The sequence below is a fragment of the Pimephales promelas genome, chromosome 4 (genome assembly GCF_988280905.1).
Source record: "Pimephales promelas chromosome 4, fPimPro1.hap1.1, whole genome shotgun sequence".
Lineage (NCBI taxonomy): Eukaryota > Metazoa > Chordata > Actinopteri > Cypriniformes > Leuciscidae > Pimephales > Pimephales promelas.
Window position 1 is genome coordinate 2,538,169 of NC_142772.1, and position 23,183 is coordinate 2,561,351.

The window sequence follows — 23,183 nt, forward strand, 5'->3', positions numbered from 1 at the left end:
AATAATAAGTTATCTCAACTAAATAAATTATTATAAAGTTGATTTGACAAAAGAAAATATGTTGTGATAACAAATCTTGAAAATATTTTTTACAGTGAGATTTCCCTGCCAGTGAAATAAAAAAAATAAAATATATATATATATATATATATATATATATATATATATATATATATATATATATATAAAGTGAATAAGCAGCAAGCTGATATTATGAAGGCATTGAGAATATAGATGCTAACAGAGGGTCTATCAATAGTTACTATTTCTTTAAAACAAGCTCGGGCAAGACCTTCACCTCTATTTGATTGCATAACTTTGTCTTTACATGTTTCCATGTGCATGCTGCCAGTCAGTAGCTCCTCCTCCTCCACATGCTGATCCTGCTTGCTGTGCGCAGAAGTTTGTTCTCCGCTGTCATGAGTCCCAGAAGAAGCACCAGTCTTTTCCTTTTGCTTGTTCTGCTGAACCTGAACCTGCAGTGTGTGTCAGGAGGGAAGATCCTCGTCTGGCCTGCCGAATTCAGCCACTGGCTCAATGTAAAAGTCATCATAGACGCATTGATCGAAAGAGGACATAATATCACAGTAGTCACCCACACGGCCACACCGTCTGTCAAAACCACTCCATCCGAGGGCTACAATGTGGAGATTTTACAGGTGCCTCACACAAAGCAGGAGATCCTGGAGAACATGGAAAGGATGCTGAAATACTGGACTCATGAGCTCCCGAATGACAACATCATCAAGGCTTCACTGAAGATCAAGGAGATGGTTGACATCGGCACAGAGCAGAATCAGGCCGTGTGCTCTCGACTCTTTGCCAGAGAAGATCTCCTCGAGAAGTGGAGAGAAGAGAAGTTTGACGCATTACTGGCCGACCCGTTGTTCATGTGTGGGGAGCTGCTGGCAGAGAAGTTGAACTTACCTTTTATTCTCAGTCTCAGGTTTTCCTTTGGTAACACGTTGGAGAGACTTTGCGCACAACTGCCGGCTCCGCCATCCTACGTCCCTTCCATCGGCTCGGAGAATACAGATGACATGAACTTCTTGCAGAGACTGAAAAATGTTCTCTCCTATGGTGGACAGGATTTTGTGTTTTATCTAGTCACTAAATCAAAGTGGGATCACTTTTATACTGAAATCCTGGGTAAGTAAGAACGCTTGCATTTCATTTATGTATTGCCTTTGCATTGATACAATCAGTTGCCTCTCCATAAATATTTTATCAGATAATAGGCCTCAGTGTAAGATTCATGTATTTGCATTGCATTACCGTTTTTACATATAACCGAATGTGACCAATAATTGGTTATAGTTCAGAAGCAAATTTAGGAACCAATTGCTTTCAAAAATAAAACCTAATCAGATACCAAAACAATTATTATAGCTAAAAGACTTAAGTCTGTGCTTCCTTTTTAATGCTCTGATAGTGATTCCTCTTTTCTTATATAATTGTGTCAGTAAAGTTATGTTTTTTTTTAACGAGCATTATTTAATTTTTGTTAGATTTTGCTAGTAAAATAAATCAATCAATCAATCAAGAAACGGGTGAGATACAGTATCTGGAATTGTATTAGTAAACAAAAGTGTTTTAAATGCTCAATTATATATTTATCAATAAATTGAACTTGTTTCTATCTCATTCATTTTAACTGTTTCTCAGCTAGCCATATTTTAACCATCCATCTTCATTCTAAATTTAATTTTTTTCCACAATGCTGAATCTAAACATTTTTTTTAATAAAATAAAATAGATGCAAATAGTTAGTAATAAACTGACAAACATGTGGTTGAAAGATTTAAATACACAAATGGTTGAAAGATTTAAATACATTTCAAGTATAACTCTTAAATTTGTGCCACAATATTGTTTAGTGTAGGTTTATTTTCAATTAGACACAGGTAAAATTGATTTTGTGACCGCTTGCCCCTGTTGAGAGGCAGTGATGATGTCATGAAGGAAAACACACTTGTGATCCTTGCACAACAAGCTCCTCCCTCTCTACAAACTCATGAAAAATGATTGACAGGCAGAAAGTGTTTTCTGATTGGTTGGAAAAAAAGCTCAGGCCACTCCTTTATTGCTGTTTACAAGCCCTATAGGTTCAATGTATGTAGAGGGTAATATAGGGCAACTATATATTCCATGAAATGTCTACCTTTGTTGTTATATACCAAGATATGTTAAAAACACCATTGGACCACCTGTCACAAACAAACAACTACGATCTAATCAATTCCAGATGGAAAAAATCAAGTCCCGTGTTACGTCTTATTAAAGAAAAAAAGATTCACTCTGACATATTTGACAATATGGATGAAAGACTTCCCTTATTATAGCTGAGTTATGGTGTAATCATGGCAATGTGGAGATTGGGCCAGTTGGCAAAAGCATATGGATCCACGATATATTTACATAATCATTAAGGATATAAAACCGGGATTAAACACAGGAAATTAAAATGAGCTCAAAGAACCAAAACTTCACTATCTGACACAATTCGTCATTTCAGGTCAAAACTTTAACCAAGGTTATTTATTTAAAAAAAAAAAATTATATATATATATATATATATATGAAGAGTTCAGATGCAAAAGCCTCTAAGTGCCATTTGAAATTTTCTTCTAAAATTATCATTTTTATCAAGCTTGTATATTTAAGTTCAGTAATTTCACTTAAATGGCAATGAAGATTACCTATTAATTGTCATTTAAGTGAAATTACTGAACTTAAATACACACGCTTGATAAAAATGGTCATTCTAGAACAAAATTCAAATGGCACTTAGAGGCTTTTGCATCTGAACTCTTCATATATATATATATATATATATATATATATATATATATATATATATATATATATATTACAGTCTACATGTAATATATAGTACAGTCCTCCACATAAAAAATTGTGAAACACAGGATTTTCCTTTCTTGAGCCACACCCTCTTAATTCCTGTGTTTTGAATCAGTGTCATGTTACACTTGAGCATTCAACCAGGATATGTTTACAAATAGTCTTAAACATGAACAAACATGAAAAATGTAACAAATTCTGGGAAACCAATTCAACCTTTGCCCTCTGGCAACTTTCAAAAGTGTTTTATTATATTCTATAGACTAGTCAAAGTCCTATCTGACCAATAAGCAACTGAACAACATGAGTTAGAAGGTTGTATAGAGCCCCAAATCCCTTTGAATAGCTTACCTTATCCTTATAAAAAACTTCATTGTCATTCTGAATAGCCTCAACCTTTACACACACTACAAGAAACATAAAACCACTGATAATGTGCATGTCATGTAATTTCAACCTCAAGTGCACTGGAGTAGTGCAACTACAATACATTATCTGAAGATTATATGGGCAGTTCCTACCATTTGGTGCCTTATGCACTTTGAAATCTTTCTTTTTCAAAGCTATCAAGAGCATTAATTTACTCCATGTGTCCACCTATTACCTCTGCACTACATTTCCCTTCATCTTTTCTGACTCTCAACTGCACACATTACATAATCCATTACCCGTACCTGCCAGTAATCACCCTCATGCACGCAGCGCCAGGTAGGACCTAGGAATTGGATACAGCATAGAGTAATTATAAATGTAGGAATAAATAAGTAGATAGCAAGTGCCAATATGCACACAGGATGCATGGCAACACATTAGAGCAATATATTCTCTCTGCTCTCCTTCTCAGCAGGACCACTCCCGAAAGACTCCGTCCGCTCCAGTCCCAGCTAAATCAGAATCCACTCCAATCCCAACCAATCTAGAGTCCGCACTCATTCAAACCAATTCAGAATGCACTCAAGAGTTTGCTCAGATCCATGAGTCTGTCCAGGAGTTCACTCCAGTCCTAGAATCAGTTCGAGACTTTCACCAGACCAAGAGTCCCCTCCAGTGAGTGAGATTCCTGAGTCCGTTCCAGTGAGAGAGATTCCCGAGTCCGTTCCAGTGAGAGAGATTCCCGAGTCCGTTCCAGTGAGAGAGATTCCCGAGTCCGTTCCAGTGAGTGAGATTCCCGAGTCCGTTCCAGTGAGTGAGATTCCCGAGTCCGTTCCAGTGAGTGAGATTCCTGAGTCCGTTCCAGTGAGAGAGATTCCCGAGTCCGTTCCAGTGAGAGAGATTCCCGAGTCCGTTCCAGTGAGTGAGATTCCCGAGTCCGTTCCAGTGAGAGAGATTCCCGAGTCCGTTCCGGTGAGTGAGATTCCTGAGTCCGTTCCGGTGAGTGAGATTCCTGAGTCCGTTCCAGTGAGAGAGATTCCTGAGTCCGTTCCAGTGAGAGAGATTCCCGAGTCCGTTCCAGTGAGTGAGATTCCCGAGTCCGTTCCAGTGAGAGAGATTCTCGAGTCCGTTCCAGTGAGAGAGATTCCCGAGTCCGTTCCAGTGAGTGAGATTCCTGAGTCCGTTCCAGTGAGTGAGATTCCTGAGTCCGTTCCAGTGAGAGAGATTCTCGAGTCCGTTCCAGTGAGAGAGATTCCCGAGTCCGTTCCAGTGAGTGAGATTCCTGAGTCCGTTCCAGTGAGAGAGATTCCCGAGTCCGTTCCAGTGAGTGAGATTCCTGAGTCCGTTCCAGTGAGAGAGATTCCCGAGTCCGTTCCAGTGAGTGAGATTCCCGAGTCCGTTCCAGTGAGTGAGATTCCCGAGTCCGTTCCAGTGAGTGAGATTCCCGAGTCCGTTCCAGTGAGAGAGATTCCCGAGTCCGTTCCAGTGAGTGAGATTCCTGAGTCCGTTCCAGTGAGAGAGATTCCCGAGTCCGTTCCAGTGAGTGAGATTCCTGAGTCCGTTCCAGTGAGAGAGATCACAGAGTCTGTTCCAGTGAGAGAGATTCTCGAGTCCGTTCCAGTGAGAGAGATTCCCGAGTCCGTTCCAGTGAGAGAGATTCTCGAGTCCGTTCCAGTGAGAGAGATTCCCGAGTCCGTTCCAGTGAGTGAGATTCCTGAGTCCGTTCCAGTGAGTGAGATTCCTGAGTCCGTTCCAGTGAGAGAGATTCTCGAGTCCGTTCCAGTGAGAGAGATTCCCGAGTCCGTTCCAGTGAGTGAGATTCCTGAGTCCGTTCCAGTGAGAGAGATTCCCGAGTCCGTTCCAGTGAGTGAGATTCCTGAGTCCGTTCCAGTGAGAGAGATTCCCGAGTCCGTTCCAGTGAGTGAGATTCCCGAGTCCGTTCCAGTGAGTGAGATTCCCGAGTCCGTTCCAGTGAGTGAGATTCCCGAGTCCGTTCCAGTGAGAGAGATTCCCGAGTCCGTTCCAGTGAGTGAGATTCCTGAGTCCGTTCCAGTGAGAGAGATTCCCGAGTCCGTTCCAGTGAGTGAGATTCCTGAGTCCGTTCCAGTGAGAGAGATCACAGAGTCTGTTCCAGTGAGAGAGATTCCTGTGTGTTAAATCCCCAAATCTGTTCCAGAAAGGATTATCCCTGAGTCTGTTTCAGGAAATAACTTACCTTTACTGTTACGATTCACCTGTCACCTCAGCACTACAGTTCCCATCATCCTCCCTGTCTCTGTAAGAAAAACGTCTCATCAGTTCAGTACTCAGTGCAATACTGGTATGTGTGTGTGGTGCACAGTACCCGTGTTCAACTGCTTCATCTTCATCATCGTCTTCCTGGCTGTTGTTTACCAGCAATATATTTACCATTCACCTGTGTAGAATAAAACTTCCTTATTGTTACTCACTACCCCTAAAAGTATTTCCTGACGGATACACAATTTCTGAGATGTACAATAATTTTGTTTTATTAAATGTGATATTAGATCTACTAGTCAAGCTTTTTAGAAAGACAAGTTTATTGCATATATTTATTGCATAATGCAGTGTTTAAAATTCCATGAGTTGGGATGGGATCTCCGTATGAGTTCATGTCATTGAGGAGAACGGGGCAAAAGTGTGGGATAAAATAGACCCTAACTGTCAGTGACAAAAGATTTACATATTCACATTGACAAAGCAATAATGTTCTCAACTTGTATCTAATGATGTACAGTATGTGGTATGTTTGTGCAAATGTACTTGTGCCAGTCAGGAACATACTGTATGTATATTGGTCCCTTTTAAATGACAAGCAAACCTCTTATATATTAATTTTATAAATTAATATATATTATAAATTTAGCAACCTTTTTTTCTCCCAGATACCAGATTATCCAAATTAACCCTGAAGGGACATTTAATTTTTTGCTGTTCAAAAAATGCTTGATACATTTTCCTGGCTTTATGGCCAAAGGAGTCCAAAAATATGAGACCAGTTTCATTACATTTTGGCACAAAGTATTCAAACGTTTTAGGCAAAAAACAAAAAAAAAAACAAAAAAAAAAGCTTTTTTTTTAATGACTTGTAGGTGGCACTATCCTCAAACTGATCAGGTCCATCCAGATTATGCACTTATCTTCATGCTAATTTTGTTTATTAATGTAATTATCTTTATGAAAAAGTACACAGTTGCATACTTTTAAAATGAGTAATTATAATGGAAATGCATGTTAAGTGCAAACTGACTGTAATGATTTTTGACAGTTCTGCATGTTACTTGCAATTAAATGTATTATAGTTTAATTTTTTATTAAATGCACTTAGCTGAACTTAAGAGTGCTTTTTAATAAATTTAAGTTGGACTTAAGTATATCATTACATATCATTTAATCGGCTTGTTGCTTCTTTTGTCTTTGTAATATTTGTGGTTAGCTGAAATATAGGCTACTTTAAAGTCATTTATATTGAAACTTGTATGTCACATATTAGAATTTATTTGTATTTACATATTTCTATTGTAATGAGTTGCAATTCAGTACATTTAAAATATATTAACTTTAAATGTAATACACGACAGTTAAAATTATAATCAAGTACTTTACATTATGTTACTTTATGTTAGTTGACATCAAAATACGTGTAGGCTATTAAAGCAAAGATTATTAAAACATGATTTAAAATGTACATTAAAGTAAAAACATTTTGACATTAAAAGTGCACTTTAAAAAAAAAAAAAAATCAACGAAGCCTACATTCTCTCGTTATGTAGCCTATACTTAACTTTTTATTTTATTGACATAGTCGGCAAGTGCAGTTACGTAATACGTTTTTCTGCGAGCTCTTTCCTGACTCCTGCGTGACGTCACTTTCCTCCAAAGTCCCGCTGTTCCGCCCTTCACCCTAAAACCTCTTTCCTGCATACCTCTTCCTTAGTAATCCACATGCTAAGTGGAAAAGGTGGTTATCTGCTGCGTCTTCACGAGTGTTTCTGCCATGCACAGTTTGGGAAAGTCATGCACCCTTTTCATAATCTTCCTATTGACTGACGTGAGCTTTACGCACGGTGGCAAAGTGCTCGTGCTGCCGGGAGAATACAGCCACTGGTACAACATGCGCAACATCGTGGACGAGCTTCTGAACCGCAATCAAAGTGTGACCGTTCTGGTGAACTCAGCCTCGCCGTCCGTAAACTTCACGGCGCAGGAGAGGTTTCAGTTCCTGGTGTTTGACGTGCCTCTGAAGGCGCACGAGGTGCACAGTGTGAGCGAACAGCTGATCAACATCTGGATGCAGTACCCCACACCAAGCAGGGTCACAATTGGTCTCCAGATCGTGGAGTTTACGGGGAAAATGATCGAATTTCAGCGCATCTTGTGCGACTCCATGCTGCGTAATGACGCGCTGATCGCGCGCTTGAGGGATCTAAAGTTTGACGTGCTCTTCTATGATCCCATGTTCCTGTGCAGTGACTTGCTGGCGGAGATTCTGGACCTGCCACTCGTCCTTTCTCTGCGGTTTTCACTGGGGTTTTCCATGGAGAGGATGTGTGGACAGATGCCCTCACCGCTCTCCTATGTACCGGTTCCTCCGACGGTGATGACAGATCACATGTGCTTCATGGAAAGAGTGAAAAATATGATTATGTATGTTGTTTATTCCGTCGGGTTTCGGATGGCCTCGATGAGATTGGATAATTACTACAGTGAAATATTAGGTAAGGGTTCACGGGTGTGTCTTTTTTTTTCTCTCATCAATTTCTTTATAGACTATTGTGTAAAATGTAGTTTATCTCCTCCTCACACGTCAGGCTTTTAGTGAGATGGAAACTTGCAATTGTGTGAGAAAATCAAAATGTCCACTGGAGCATGCTGTCTGCGTTTTGACATTTATACATATTCCCATTTCCCAGTATTATTGATATCAATAATTACATTTTCACTTTTTGGAATACTAATTCTTGATATAAGAAAGTAGATTTTTCACTATAGGCTGCCATTCAAATTCAGTTGTTGATATGAAGAGTTCAGATGCAAAAGCCTCTAAATGCCATTTGAAATTTTCTTCTTTAATGATGATTTTTATCAAACTTGTATATTTAAGTTCAGTAATTTCACTTAAATAACAATTAATAGGTAATTATCATTGCCATTTAAGTGAAATTACTGAACTTAAATATACAAGTTTGATAAAAATCATCATTAAAGAAGAAAATTTCAAATGGCATTTAGAGGCTTTTGCATCTGAACTCTTCATATCAAGAATGCTACTTGAAACACATCAGCTATGCATTACTTAGTAGAAATATAATTTTTGAAAAAATAAAATGTGTGGTAATACGTGGTAGTAAGTTACTAATTATATTGGAAATTATGATTTTATTTTTTATATAAGAATTTGGAATTTCAACTATAAAAAATCAATTCTATCAACAATTGAATTTGAATCACAGCCTGAGGTGATATATAACTAGTGGAAATAAATTACAGATAGCACGAATTATAGTTTCTACTAACGTTAGTTGAAATTAAATTCTTGATAGGCCTAATATTTTTGCAAGTGACGCTGTCATTGTTGCATAGCCTATATGCTTCTGTGAATAAAAGTCCACATGGCTATTCCAACGAAACCCATCCCTCTGAAGGGAATTATTGATAGTGACATCCAGATTTTGTCCAAAACAATTAAGCTGCCGGCCGAACTGATGCATGACATTCTCTCTTTAATGTGGAATATTTCACAGACTGCGAAAACATGGATAAAAAATGTATATTTACACACAAACTGAAGACCAGCTGCAACTTTCAGACGCCATCTTTGTTTTTTAGCTCAACTGTCACATAATGAAAAGCACAGGATTGTGGGATATCAAAGGCAAAAAAAAAAAACGTTCACTCAATGATGGTTAACTTTAACAGTTAAAGCAACACTAAGTAAGATTTTTTACCTTAAAATAATGTTTACGAAATCATTTCAGTGGTTCATTAAGTCGTAACAGGGTGAAAGGCTCCTATATCTGCTGTAACCACGCTATGTAAGATTGCCAGATCGGATTGCGTTTCTGTAGTTCTAATGAGACATAAGAAAACTACAAATTTGACTTGCTTTACGTCAAGTGTTACAATAGTCATTATTTAGTTTTTCTTAGTTTCTGATGTCGCAATACATCATACTCTCATGATATCATGCAACACATTACCTTGTCTGTAGATATCGTTCATTCCAAAGCTGGTGCCAGATAAACAACGAGTGTGTGCGTGACAGTAGGATGCGCTAGGCTAAACTATTTAGCCTACCACAGCGACAATTCCACTTCCAACCTGTAGGGCGACCGCAGAGGAAAGGTTAATCCTCGAATCACATGCGTGCCGAACCGTGGAGGCAGGGGCTTCATTTATGACCATCATGTAAAAAGGCCCTGAAAGAGTTCCTCAATTCAAGCCTCAAAATTGTGTAAGTTTCCTTAAAAAAAAAAAAAATAGGAAAATATTTTGCTTTTATTAGTGAAAATGAAATATGCTGAAAATATCTTGTATTTTATAGTAAAAATGAATATGCTTTATCTAATCAATAGAATTGTGGCAACAGATTACAAGCAGCATTATTAATTAAATTTACAAAATTAGAATTGAGTAATAATTAATCAAATTATTCCTTTGATTAAACTGAAAACTGAAAAGAATAAAAGTTAACCATTTAAACTGAGTAAAGTTTACACCCAAAAATATCTCACTAACAGACAGTCGTCAAAGATTAATTAAGTACTCTTTATTTTATATTGCCGACATTGAAGACACCTTTAAAAACAACACATTTTAAAACAAACACTGATCACCATAATGGTGACTTCAATTTATGTTTTTTTGGTTGTTGTTTTGTTGTAAGTTTTACTCATTTTAAATGGTTAACTTTTAAGGAATTAATTTGATTAATTATTACTCAATTCTAATTTGTTAAATGTAATTAATAATTGATTAAAGCATATTCATTTTTACAGTCTAGTATTTGCAATGTACTATTGAAAAAGGGATATATTTCAAATACAATAGAGTATAATTTTTTTACTAGGGGTTGTCATGTTAGAAATGAACTAGAATAGGTTATAATAAACCCAACTTTTTACATATTCCTTTCAGTATTGGAAAATAATTGGGAATTGAGTGAAAGTGCAATTAAAGCTATTATCCTTTGGCAAAATGACAAAGTGCACCTATACCCTCCATAATGCAACACGACCTTTGCCCAAGTCCCGTTGTGCAAATCTTGTATTTGGGTCACTGCTCCATAGATCAACACTGCACTTTTCTAAAGGCACAGACACATGACCATGCTTTCTGGGACTTTGCTTGTGTTTGTACTGTTGTGTGGAGTCGAGGCGGGCAGGGTTTTGGTGTTGCCAGGCGAGTACAGCCACTGGCACAACATGCATTCAATCGTAGACGCGTTAGTCGATAAGAACCACAGCGTGACGGTTCTGATCGGTTCTTCATCTCCTACTGTGCAGTACACACAGAAGGAGCGGTTCACCTTCAACGTGTTTAAAGTCAACATGAAGAAAGAAGAGGCTAATGGCGTATGGATGGAATTTATTAATCTCTGGATGACCGACGCAGACGCCACATTATACGAGAAAGTCTCCATGTTCAGGCGAGTGATGTCAAACTTCTTGGTGCTTTCTACCGATACATGCAAGGGAATGTTCCACAATGAGGATCTTTTACACACGCTTCGGGAATCTCATTATGATGTGCTTTTATCCGATCCGATGATGCCATGCGCTGACTTGATGGCAGAGACGCTGCAAATCCCGTACGTCCTTTCACTTCGCTCAACGTTCGCATATAGTTTCGAGCAGTTTTGCGGTCAGATCCCCACACCACCATCATATGTTCCTGCGGTCGCTGTGCAGGATCACCTCACTGACCACATGAGCTTCACAGAGAGAGTTGAAAACATGCTCCTCTACATCATGCATGCAACCATATTTCAATTGAACACGAGGTTTACTTTTGACCGGCTTTACACTGAATTACGGGGTAACTGTTTTTTTTGTTTTTTTTTTTAATCTAGGCTGACTTTTATGCTTTAAAGGTGCATTGCGCAACATTTCATGTTAAAAATAGCCGTTTTTTTAACCCATACATGCTTGAACAATTGCCTTGCTGAATGAGCCCTTCTTTGATCACTGCGATCGCCTCTATAATCCTGTACAGTAAAAAAATATTGTTGGTTTAACTTAAAAAAGTAAGTAACCTGGTTGCCTTAAAATTTTAAGTTTATTGAACTGGAAAAAGTGAGTTCATACAATGAAGGAGAATGATTTAATCATCTGAAACTCAAAATTATATGTTATCTGAACTAAATACATTATTTAAGTTGATTTGACAAAAGAAAAAATGTTGTGATTTACTACACTGTAAAAAAATATTGTTGGTTTAACTTAAAAAAGTAAGTAACCTGCACTGTAAAAATGAATATGCTTTATCTAATCAATAAAATTGTGGCAACAGATTACAAGCAATATTATTTATTAAATTGAACAAATAAGAATTGAGTAATAGTTAATCAAATTCATATTCTAATTAATTCTAATTTGTACAATTTAATTAATAATATTGCTTGTAATATGTTGCCACAATTTTATTGATTAGATAAAGCATATTATTTTTTTTTCAGTGTAGGTTGCCTTAAAATTTCATGTTGATTGAACTGGAAAAAGTGAGTTCATACAAAGAAGGATATTAATTTAATTAATCAGAAACTCAAAATAATAAGTTATCTCAACTAAATAAATTATTATAAAGTTGATTTGACAAAAGAAAATATGTTGTGATAACAAATCTTGAAAATATTTTTTTACAGTGTGTACAGTAAAATAAATAAGATGGATTTGAGACTGGACGTGACGTTATGCGCGTTCACGCTCGCCTGGCGATGTCTGGCAGGTTTGTGTATTCGCCGCCATTCTCCGTATCAGCGAAGACAACTTTAGCCAACTTTCCACAAAAGTAGAAGATGGATTCAAAGAGACCAGCTTAACTCCAAACCCCGACGCAAACTCCACGTAAGACAAAGAAAAAAAAACGTTTGTCTAGCGCCAGGCGTCGGAATAAGACGAGAGTCGACATCGGGAAGCTTTCAACAAACGGAGAGATCTCCGGTCGGCTCTAGGGCTCAAACGGGTCCTATACAAAGTAATAACTTTAAATATTGTTAAATATTGTAATATTGTTCATGAACGTGTTTCATAATAATACAATCATAAGTGGAAACAGTAAACACATAAAACAGTTCAACATGGAGAGAGATGGAAACAAAGACCAAAGTTTTCCCCTCACACACACATAAGTGTGTAATTTACTCAAATGCCTTTCCTTTCATATATTTAAAATGACTTGCAGATTTATAACTTTATTACCTCTGAAGATATTATGACTGAAACAAAAGATGTGTGCTGCTGATGCTCCTTTGGTTATGAACAGCTTGTGCAAGCGTGTGTGTGTGGTCCCTTTGCGTGCACACTTCTGGTTGCAGTTTCGCTTGTCGCCAGAGGGGGCGTAGTTCTGCAAAAACTCAGAGACTTGCGCAATGCACCTTTAATAGTGCAGACTTAAACCTGCTGTACATCAACTGAGTAGAAATATTTCTTATGTCACAGGCAAACCTACAACAATGTGTGAGACCATGGGGAAAGCGGACATCTGGTTGATTAGAACTTACTGGGATTTTGAGTATCCACGCCCACTCCTGCCTAATTTTAAATTTGTTGGGGGACTGCACTGCAAACCCGCCAAACCTCTGCCAAAGGTAACGACTTTGCTTTGCCATTTATTATTTTGAAACACTTCTGAAATGTTTTTGATGTCTTTACATTTTATTTTTATTTGTATTAAAATAAGCATTATTTGTAAATTAAGGAATTCTCGCTTGAATAGATCAAGTAACATTGTAACTTTGGGGAGGGGTTTGGCTCTTTGGATCTTAAAAGAAACTGTAATGTCATCCCATTTTGTAAACTGCATAAATATCTTCCGTTTAGGTCGGTTATTGAAAGCTGTGTAAAGGGAGAATTTGCATATCAGGGCAGAAAATGTACAGAATTTTTATATTAGTTTTGTACGGAGGCGTATTGCATTCACTTGAAGAAAAAAAAATGTTTTTGCTTTGTTTTTCTGAATTAATGAGTTAATTTTTCATGAGAAAAAAATTTTTGCTCTTTTTTTTTTGAGTTAATGAGTTAATTTTTCATGAGAATTTATTTTTGCTGTTTTTCTAAATTAACTCATTAATTCAGAAAAACAGAGCAAAAAAAAATTCCATTAAAAATTAACTCATTAATTCAGAAAAACAGAGCAAAAAAATTCTCATGAAAAATTAACTCGTTAATTCAGAAAAACAGAGCAAAATTTTTTTTTCTTATGAAAAATTAACTCATTAATTCAGAAAAACAGAGCAAAAAAAATTTTCTCATGAAAAATTAACTCGTTAATTCAGAAAAACAGAGCAAAATTTTTTCTCATGAAAAATTAACTCATTAATTCAGAAAAACAGCAAAAAAAATTTTCTCATGAAAAATTAACTCATTAATTCAGAAAAACAGAGCAAAAAAAATTCTCATGAAAAATTAACTCGTTAATTCAGAAAAACAGAGCAAAATTTTTTCTCATGAAAATTTAACTCATTAATTCAGAAAAACAGAGCATCATTTTTTCTCATGAAAATTTAACTCATTAATTCAGAAAAACAGAGCAACATTTTTTCTCATGAAAAAATAACTCATTAATTCAGAAAAACAGAGCAACATTTTCTCTCATGAAAAATTAACTCATTAATTCAGAAAAACAGAGCAATTTTTTTTTCTCATGAAAAATTAACTCGTTAATTCAGAAAAACAGAGCAATTTTTTTTCTCATGAAAAATTAACTCATTAATTCAGAAAAACAGAGCAACATTTTTTCTCATGAAAAATTAACTCATTAATTCAGAAAAACAGAGCATCATTTTTTCTCATGAAAATTTAACTCATTAATTCAGAAAAACAGAGCAACATTTTTTCTCATGAAAAATTAACTCATTAATTCAGAAAAACAGAGCAACATTTTTTCTCATGAAAAATTAACTCATTAATTCAGAAAAACAGAGCAATTTTTTTTTCTCATGAAAAATTAACTCGTTAATTCAGAAAAACAGAGCAATTTTTTTCTCATGAAAAATTAACTCATTAATTCAGAAAAACAGAGCAACATTTTTTCTCATGAAAAATTAACTCATTAATTCAGAAAAACAGAGCAATTTTTTTTTCTCATGAAAAATTAACTCGTTAATTCAGAAAAACAGAGTAGATTTTTTTTCTTCAAGTGAATGCAATACGCCTCCGTAGTTTTGTAACTCAGCACAAGAATATTTTTTGAGCCAAACACCTGATTTGTTGATACTATGTGATCTATAATTTCACCAAACTGAATTTGCATGGTTCAGTGCATGAAATAACAGTAATGACATATTGCACAATACAATATTGATGCATGCAGTAATACACAGCAACTTTAGTACGAAAGTCATTTAGGGGGAAATGCTTTTTGGACCCAGTTAGTGCAATTATGTCATCTACACTCAGGAACAAACTTGAACCTTGGCAGAAATATCAAGTTTTCAGGGTGCGTTAGAGTGCATTATGTCAAGTCATCCTCATTTATATAGCTTTTATAGCTTCTTGAATAATTATTTTCCAACTATAGTTAGTTTTGGTTGATTCACTTCCCTCGAAATGCTCATTTGTTATTAAATTAGGGGCTGCTAAGATGACACCGTTCACTCTAAAACGACTTTAATCTCGAAACCTGTGATAAATGCTGATGGCGTTCACATGCGCACTAAGAATTGATTCAAAGAGATTGATACATTTCTATTTCTTATGTAAATATGTTTACTGTTAAGTAGTTTACATGGTGTATATGGTGGTTCAAGTCTTGTTTTCTTGTTTTCTGTCTTTTAGGAACTGGAGAAGTTTGTTCAGAGCTCAGGAGATCATGGCATTGTTGTTTTCTCATTGGGTTCCATGATCAACAACCTGACATTGGAAAGATCAAACACTATAGCTTCTGCTCTCGGTCAGATCCCACAAAAGGTGTGTAACTTTTTTTTATCTCTTTATAGCAATAATAAAGTTAATCATACCACGCAGAAGCTGCGCTCACTCAGACGAACTGCTCTCATTGAGCTACCCCTATCCCCGGCCTAAGATAACACTGGATCCTGCGCCTCGGGATCCTTCAGGAAGGAAGAGTCCCCCAGGTTAGAAATTATTTTTAGGTTGGAAAGCCATTCCCGGAGTGTCAAGATAGTAGAGCCAGACCGATATATCGGCAGACCGATATTATCGGCCGATATTAGGCATTTTCCAAACTATCGGTATCGACAGTTATAATGGCCGATAAATGAATATTTCAAAAATAAAATAAAAACGGACGAAACACGCTTGAACCATGTCATGAGTGTTGGAGTTGTTTGTCCACCAGAGGGCGCTCTACACCGTTCCTGTTGGCAACACTCGTTGAATTGTTCAGGAGACATACATTGGTTGAATAACAATTAAAAGAACATCCCCATCAGTTCTCTTAACTCAAATAAGCATGACAAAATTTGTGACTATCATGTCCAGTTTCAAAAAAAATAAAATAAATAAAATATCGGCCGATATATCGGATTTTAAACCCCAAAAATATTTGTATCGGTATCGGCCTTCAAAATCCTTTATCATTCGGGCTCTACAAGATAGGCATTGCACACAGTAAAACAAGGTTATTCGCTACAATTTGCTTGCAGGCCTCTCCACTTCTGGGGTGTCGTCACTTGTCATCACCTCGGTATAGGGAGCAACGTGGCTCATGTCCTTCGCACCGAAGTGATGAATTTACTAGCGGAAGGAGCTGTAGAAATAAGACGCTGAGAGTGAGCAGGAGTCTTAATTACTCTGCCCTGCTCGGGCCTTGAGAGTATTTATGTGATGCGATCTGGGAAAACCCGTCGGATGTCGTTCTGGTACGTTTTCTTTTCAGTAAAGTCAAAATATAGATTGAATGTCAGTTTTTTGTCAATTTGGTTTTTATTAAATTATTATTGTATAACATCTTGTTTATCATCTCTGAATATAACTTGGGAAAATTCACTAGTTTAGTGCTCAAAAAATAGCGATTTATAATGGGCAGCTGAAAAGACTGCGTTTCTCTTTAACAACACGCACGCAGGCGGAGCGGAGGGGGAAACACAAATCTCCCGTTTAGCTCTCCTTCTCTTAACACTACAAAGACAGTTCACCTATCAAAATAAACCACATAACAGAATAAAGTCCAGTCCTGGGTGAACTACAACGGCATAAATAAAGTTTTTATTTATTTATTTATTTTTATCCAGCGTTATCGTGTGGTGTGATGCGGAGCACAAGAGAACAAACAGAGTTTGAAGCTGCTCGTTTAAAAGACCTTGCTCGCCTCTCAATCGTCCAATTTTGACGGTTGTTGAATTTTGAGTTCGTAGGCTTTCGAATGATACCTAATCTATGATGATTACTAAAATATGTGATATGAAAAAAAGGCAATAAAAAAGGGAGCGCCAGTCGTCCCGCTAGCAGGACGTGACCGTTAATTAAACCTGTTTTTCTCAAAATTCTGTTTCTGAAAATCATAGCGATCAGCCAACTTCAGATAGGCCTAACTATAACTTTTGTTACAGACAAACGATAAAATAAATAAAAACAGATTTAATATGGTCTCAAAACCTGTAATATGTCAAATTTCACCATGTGGTGGGTTTTCCCAGATCGCATCACTTATGTTCCCTGGGGAAACACCAGGGGTCCTCTTCCACCACAGTGTCATTCACTCATACTACATTTCCTATCATCCTGTTCTGTCAATCATTGATCATTGTTAGACTTGTAGTCAAGACCGCCTAAACCGAGACCAAGACACTACCAAGACCAGAGGTTATCGAGACTAAGACAAGACCAAGACAGGCCAAGTCCAGACCGAGACCAAGACCAAGACAGACCAAGTCGAGACCAGTACTGAGACCAATTCGAGACCAAGACCAAGACCAAGACAGACCAAGTCGAGACCAGTACTGAGACCAATTCGAGACCAAGACCAAGACCAAGACAGACCAAGTCGAGACCATTTCGAGACCAAGACCGAGACCAAGACCGTGACAGACCAAGTCGAGAAAAGTACCGAGACCAATTTGAGACCAACACCAAGACAGACCAAGACCAAGTCGAGACCAAGACCGAGACCAAATCGAGACCAATTTGAGACCAAGACCTAGACCAAGACAGACCAAGTCGAGACCAGTACCGAGACCAGGACAGACCAAGATCGAGGGCAAGTCGAGACCAAGGCCGAGAACAAATCGAGACCAAGACCGAGACCAAGTCGAGACCATGACCGAGACAAAGTCGAAACCAAGACCCAGACCAATTCGAGCCCAAGACCGAGACCAAGTCGAGACCAGTACCGAGACCAATTCGAGACCAACACCAAGACAGACCAAGACCGAGACCAAGTCGAGACCAGTACCGAGACCAATTCGAGACCAACACCAAGACAGACCAAGACCAAGACCAAGTCGAGACCAGTACCGAGACCAAGACCGAGACAGACCAAGACCGAGACCAAGTCGAGACCAGTACCGAGACCAATTCGAGACCAACACCAAGACAGACCAAGACCGAGACCAAGACAAAGTCGAAACCAAGACCCAGACCAATTCGAGCCCAAGACCGAGACCAAGTCGAGACCAAGATCGAGACCAAGTCGAGACCAGTACCGAGACCAATTCGAGACCAACACCAAGACAGACCAAGACCGAGACCAGTACCGAGACCAATTCGAGACCAACACCAAGACCGAGACCAAGACCGAGACCAAGTCGAGACCGGATAGAAAAAACAGCCTAGTGTTGTTCAAGCTATAAGATTTTGTTTTGCATTGCTGCCTATCTCTGCCGATCACAAAGTCTCTAAATGAATCCATTCTGCAACTTTTAAATACATAATTATATTTTTAAAAACAAAATTATAAGCTTAAGTGCAGGATCCGAAAGTTGGTCGCTAATCACTAATTATTGCACATATCTATTTCCCGTCACCTTGTTAATATGTGTGTGTGTATATACAGTATACCCTGTTTGGTCAGAGTTTGTCATGGAGTCCTTGTTACATGTCATGTTCTTGTTCTTGGATTGACTATTTGGAGTTTGACCCTTGCCTGGACTGGTTTTCGTGAGTACGGATTACCCTAATATAATACTGCAATTGGATCTTACCTTTTTCCGTGTGTGTATCATGACAATATATCAACCGAATGAACCTGATTCCCTATGACGATTGCCCGCTTATATAGAGGGATCTCTCTGCATTATTCTATAATCTTCAGTAATCGGAGGAAAAGTAGTTTTCCACATTGCATCTAGCGATACAGTAATCGTTCCGGTTATCTCAGTGGACAGAGGTTATGTTAGTAACAGAGTACTTTCTCCATATGTGTATTTGCACAGGTTATTTGGCGTTACAAGGGAAAGACACCAGAAACTCTCGCCCCCAATACAAAACTCTACGACTGGATCCCACAGAATGATTTGCTTGGTAAGGAAAGTGTTGTCTCTAGGGCTGGGTATTGAGACAAATTTCACAATTCGATTCGATTTCGATTCACAAACTTGCAATTTGATTAGATTACGATTCAATATTGATTATTTTGGAAATCAGTTACAATATATGGCCATTTTTCTCAAGGGAATCAAATCTCTTAAATGCTGTAAACTATGGGAGTCTAGTTGTAGCCTATAGGCTTCATTAGCCTAATATGAAGGTAATAATGAACTGTTTTGTAGCTACACAAACACTTAAATTACACTTTTATTTATTTTTATAATAAGAAGATTATATGAAATATAAATATTTAAATGGTGGCTGTCATAAAAGCTAGCCAGATTTATTCAAATATGCATTAAATATTGAAGAACATTAAGATTATAATGCATATGTAAAAGGGTGTATATATTTAGCAAAATGCTCCTCTCTAGAGTTATTTTTTCTAGCTGACTAACGAGTTTATGTGGGTTTTCTGAGGTACATATGACGATACATGACAAGACATTGATTACAAGCTGTTTAACTGACGTCTTTCCACAGTTGAAACGCTAAATGAGCGAATCAATGTGACATGATTTCGATAACACACTTTCAGATGCTCATTCATGTTTATTTCGCGCCAAAACGCTATTTATGTTTTTGAATTTCTAAAGAAAATGGATGTAATTTGAAAATTGAGACTTTGTTTCATATCAATAGTAACAAAGGACAAAGATTATTGCGATTTCTTTGGATGCGCGCAGCCGCGATACAATGTCTCATTCATTCAAATGAAACAGGATGACTAATCGATTCTTGAGATTTAAGAATCGATATTGGTTCGTAAAAATGAGAATCGATTAATATCGAGAAATCGATATTTATTACCCAGCCCTAGTTGTCACGTCTGCTCATTAAACACAAAGAACAATAACTGGCGTCAGATTGATACTGACTTCATTTTATCTGATAGGACATCCAAAAACGAAGGCCTTCATTACCCATGGCGGGACAAATGGACTGTATGAGGCTATTTATCATGGCGTCCCAATGGTGGGTCTACCACTGTTTGCTGACCAGCCTGACAACATGATGCACATGAAAACCAAAGGAGCTGCTGTTGTCCTTGATATCAACACAATGAAGTCCAAAGACCTGGCAGAAGCTCTCAAGACTGTATTAAATAACCCCTCGTGAGTTAATAAACTTTCAATAATCCATTACCAAAGGGCTCTACCATTTTTTTTCTCAGTAGTTTAGAAACAACCCTAAAATGGCCGCCTGCACCTTTCACTTTAAAACCGATGTCATAGAAAAACACCCTATTTCAAAGCATAGCTTGTCTATATAGAGAGCCTAAGTCCCTCCCCTTCCGGTCGACCACCATGGGACCTTATTTCGGAAAAATATTGTATGGTAGTCAATGGCGAGTGACAACAAATATTTTGATCTGGTTTGAATTGTGTCCTGAATTACACATATGATGTTCGTCAATTTAAAAGATACATTTTAAAGTAAAGAAAGTGGCCGTTTGATGTGAAACCGTTGAGGTATAAGACTATGAAAATACGTAATTACAAAGACTACAAACCCCAAAGGCGCACATTTTCTCTCAATGAATGAAGCTCTTTACTGAGGCTAACTTTATTGAGGCTAACTTTATTGAGGCTAACTTTACTGAAGCTAACTTTACTGAAGCTAACTGTACTGAGGCTAACTTTACTGAGGCTAACTTTACTGAAGCTAACTTTACTGAAGCTAACTGTACTGAAGCTAACTGTACTGAAGCTAACTTTACTGAGGCTAACTTTACTGAAGCTAACTTTACTGAGGCTAACTTTACTGAAGCTAACTTTACTGAAGCTACTTTACTGAAGCTAACTTTACTGAAGCTAACTTTACTGAAGCTAACTTTACTGAAGCTAACTGTACTGAAGCTAACTTTACTGAAGCTAACTTTACTGAGGCTAACTTTACTGAAGCTAACTTTACTGAGGCTAACTTTACTGAGGCTAACTTTACTGAGGCTAACTTTACTGAAGCTAACTTTACTGAGGCTAACTTTACTGAAGCTAACTTTACTGAAGCTACTTTACTGAAGCTAACTTTACTGAAGCTAACTTTACTGAGGCTAACTTTACTGAAGCTAACTTTACTGGATCTCGTTCGTTTCGCTTCCTGGGAGATGTAGTTCATTGAGCGATTTTCACATAAAAACTAAAAGTTACTCTTCTGTTTTATGACAAACTGCGACGTTTTTGACTTTCAGAATTATCTTTTAAATTGACAAACATCATATGCGTAATTTAGGGCACAGTTCAGACGGAGTAAAATATAAGTTGTCTCTCGCCATTGACTACCACACATATTTTTTCAGAATAAGGTCCCATGAGCCGGAAGCGGAGGGGCGGGACTTAGGCTCTCTATATAGAAACTTTATACTTTTGTAGAGCTTGTCTTGTGTTAAGCAGTGCTTCTTTTTCCTCTCTAATCAGATACAAAGAAAGCATCATGAGACTGTCCAGAATCCACCATGATCAGCCGATAAAACCTCTGGACCAGGCAGTTTACTGGATCGAATTTGTGATGCGGAATAAAGGAGCTAAACATCTACGAGTTCAGGCACATGAACTGAACTGGTTTCAATACCACTGCCTGGACGTACTGGCCTTTTTAATCTCAATTGTTGCACTGATCACATTCCTCTTTATTAAAACGTGCAGTTTCTTTTTCCGTAAATGTTTCAGAAAGACTCGTCCTGATGGCAAAGCACAAAAGAAGAATAAAAAAGAGTGAATGCATGTAGCCTTGCCCTCAATATTTCTCTACAGAGTCCTTACATGTGTGTGTGACGGCCTTTTGTATATATTGCAAATCTACTTAAAGGTGCAGACTGCAGTATGAAATATTGAAAGCTAGCGGTTGAATTGCGTGCTGCAGTCTAAAGTCAAATTATTGTTGTTTTTTCTGTTTTTTTATGGGTTGTTTACGCCCCTTCCTCTGTCACACAGGTTGCCAGATTTATGACAGAACTGTGATCAATCACCCAGGTCATTTCTGATCCAACGCGCTGTATTCCACCAACTGGCAACCTGGTGTGCCGAAATACTATTGGCTAAATTGGCAGTAGGCGGGATCACAGACCAAAACAAAAACAGACATTCTGACCGGGAAAGCACATTTCAAAACTGGCAGCATTGTTTTTCTGAGAACCTGTTGAATTAAGCATGTTTCTTAAATATATGTAAACATATGACATTTTTAAGGCTTTCTACAGTTAACAAAATTACATATAGCACCTTTAATGAAACAAATACATGTGAATGTTCATGTAAAATAAATGTAAACGTTTTTCCTATGTAAGAAGAGTAACCGGCAGTTCTGGGAAGTAATTGATTATATGTAATCTAGATTAGATTTAGAAAATAAAATATTTGTTATTACAATAAATGACATTTTAAAAGGCTCATGATCAGAGTAGTTCTTTCTTTATAAATTGTATGATTACATATTATTCACACAATGGCAGTAAATTGTCCATAATTTACTCACCCAATCGAATTATTCTTTCTTATTTATTTTTTTAATTTCCTTTCTAAAAAAATCCTTATGTGTCATGATATTTATAGCTTTGATTTTTTTTTTCACAATATAGAATGGCAAATAAATAAGCAATCCATGCTTCTGGATTTGTTGACCAAACCACCTCTAAATCAATTAGACCATCGATGAGACGAATAATCATGCAAGTTGATAAAAGATGATGTGTTACTAAACAAATTATGTCTTTATCATACCTTTTATTGATTATAGACAAAGATATTTCAAACAAGTGTTCTGGAAGTATTATTATTGCTGTTTCCATGTTTATTCATGTTTTTTCATGCAATGCAGGGATTACTAAATGTTTTATCACTCGAACCGCTATAAAATATTTACTTGAAGTACCCCTGAGATTTTAAATCAACAACACTTTTGCATAATTGCACAATTCTCTGATGTTGGTTAATGTGTACGGCTCAAACAGGGCTCAAACAGCTTTCTTAGGCCTTTGAGTAGAAACAACAAAGCATGCCAGTGATGGCCGACATCCCAGCAGGGAATGCAGGGAATGGGGCATGATTTCAGCTCATGGTTTTATAATGTTCTTGACTGGCTTTACTACAAAACTGACACCAGAAAATCCTCTCAAAAATTCTGGTTGGGGGGAAAAGGGCAGTACGTTTGATGTGAGCAACTAAGCTTTTTAAGCTAGTTTTCACATCAGTGCTGTAAGTTTGGTTGCCGGCCTACACCAAC

General features: G+C 37.3%; 1 protein-coding gene across 3 annotated transcripts; it reads left to right on the forward strand.

The window, feature by feature from the left end:
* Positions 1-353: 353 nt before the first annotated feature.
* On the forward strand, positions 354-22,351 carry LOC120472094 (UDP-glucuronosyltransferase 2C1). 3 transcript variants are annotated; one of them, XM_039662133.2, is made up of 6 exons: positions 354-1,149; positions 12,915-13,063; positions 15,252-15,383; positions 18,809-18,896; positions 19,858-20,077; positions 21,380-22,351. In XM_039662133.2, the coding sequence occupies exons 1-6, from the start codon at positions 375-377 to the stop codon at positions 21,678-21,680; spliced, it is 1,665 nt and encodes a 554-aa protein (XP_039518067.2). In that variant the 5' UTR covers positions 354-374; the 3' UTR covers positions 21,681-22,351. The 3 variants fall into 3 exon arrangements, with proteins under 3 accessions (XP_039518067.2, XP_088985936.1, XP_039518068.2); XM_089129810.1 differs by lacking the exon at positions 354-1,149 and adding an exon at positions 7,146-7,973; XM_039662134.2 differs by lacking the exon at positions 354-1,149 and adding an exon at positions 10,471-11,292.
* The last annotated feature ends 832 nt before the right edge of the window (positions 22,352-23,183 follow it).

What these genes read in the sequence shown, in the direction of transcription:
- LOC120472094 (XM_039662133.2), top strand. Translation starts at nt 375, where the DNA reads ATGCTGATCCTGCTTGCTGTGCGCAGAAGTTTGTTCTCCGCTGTCATG. An exon ending in CCGCCAAACCTCTGCCAAAG is followed by an intron (nt 13,064 to 15,251) that starts GTAACGACTTTG and finishes TCTGTCTTTTAG; the next exon opens with GAACTGGAGAAGTTTGTTCA. An exon ending in CCCACAGAATGATTTGCTTG is followed by an intron (nt 18,897 to 19,857) that starts GTAAGGAAAGTG and finishes TTTATCTGATAG; the next exon opens with GACATCCAAAAACGAAGGCC.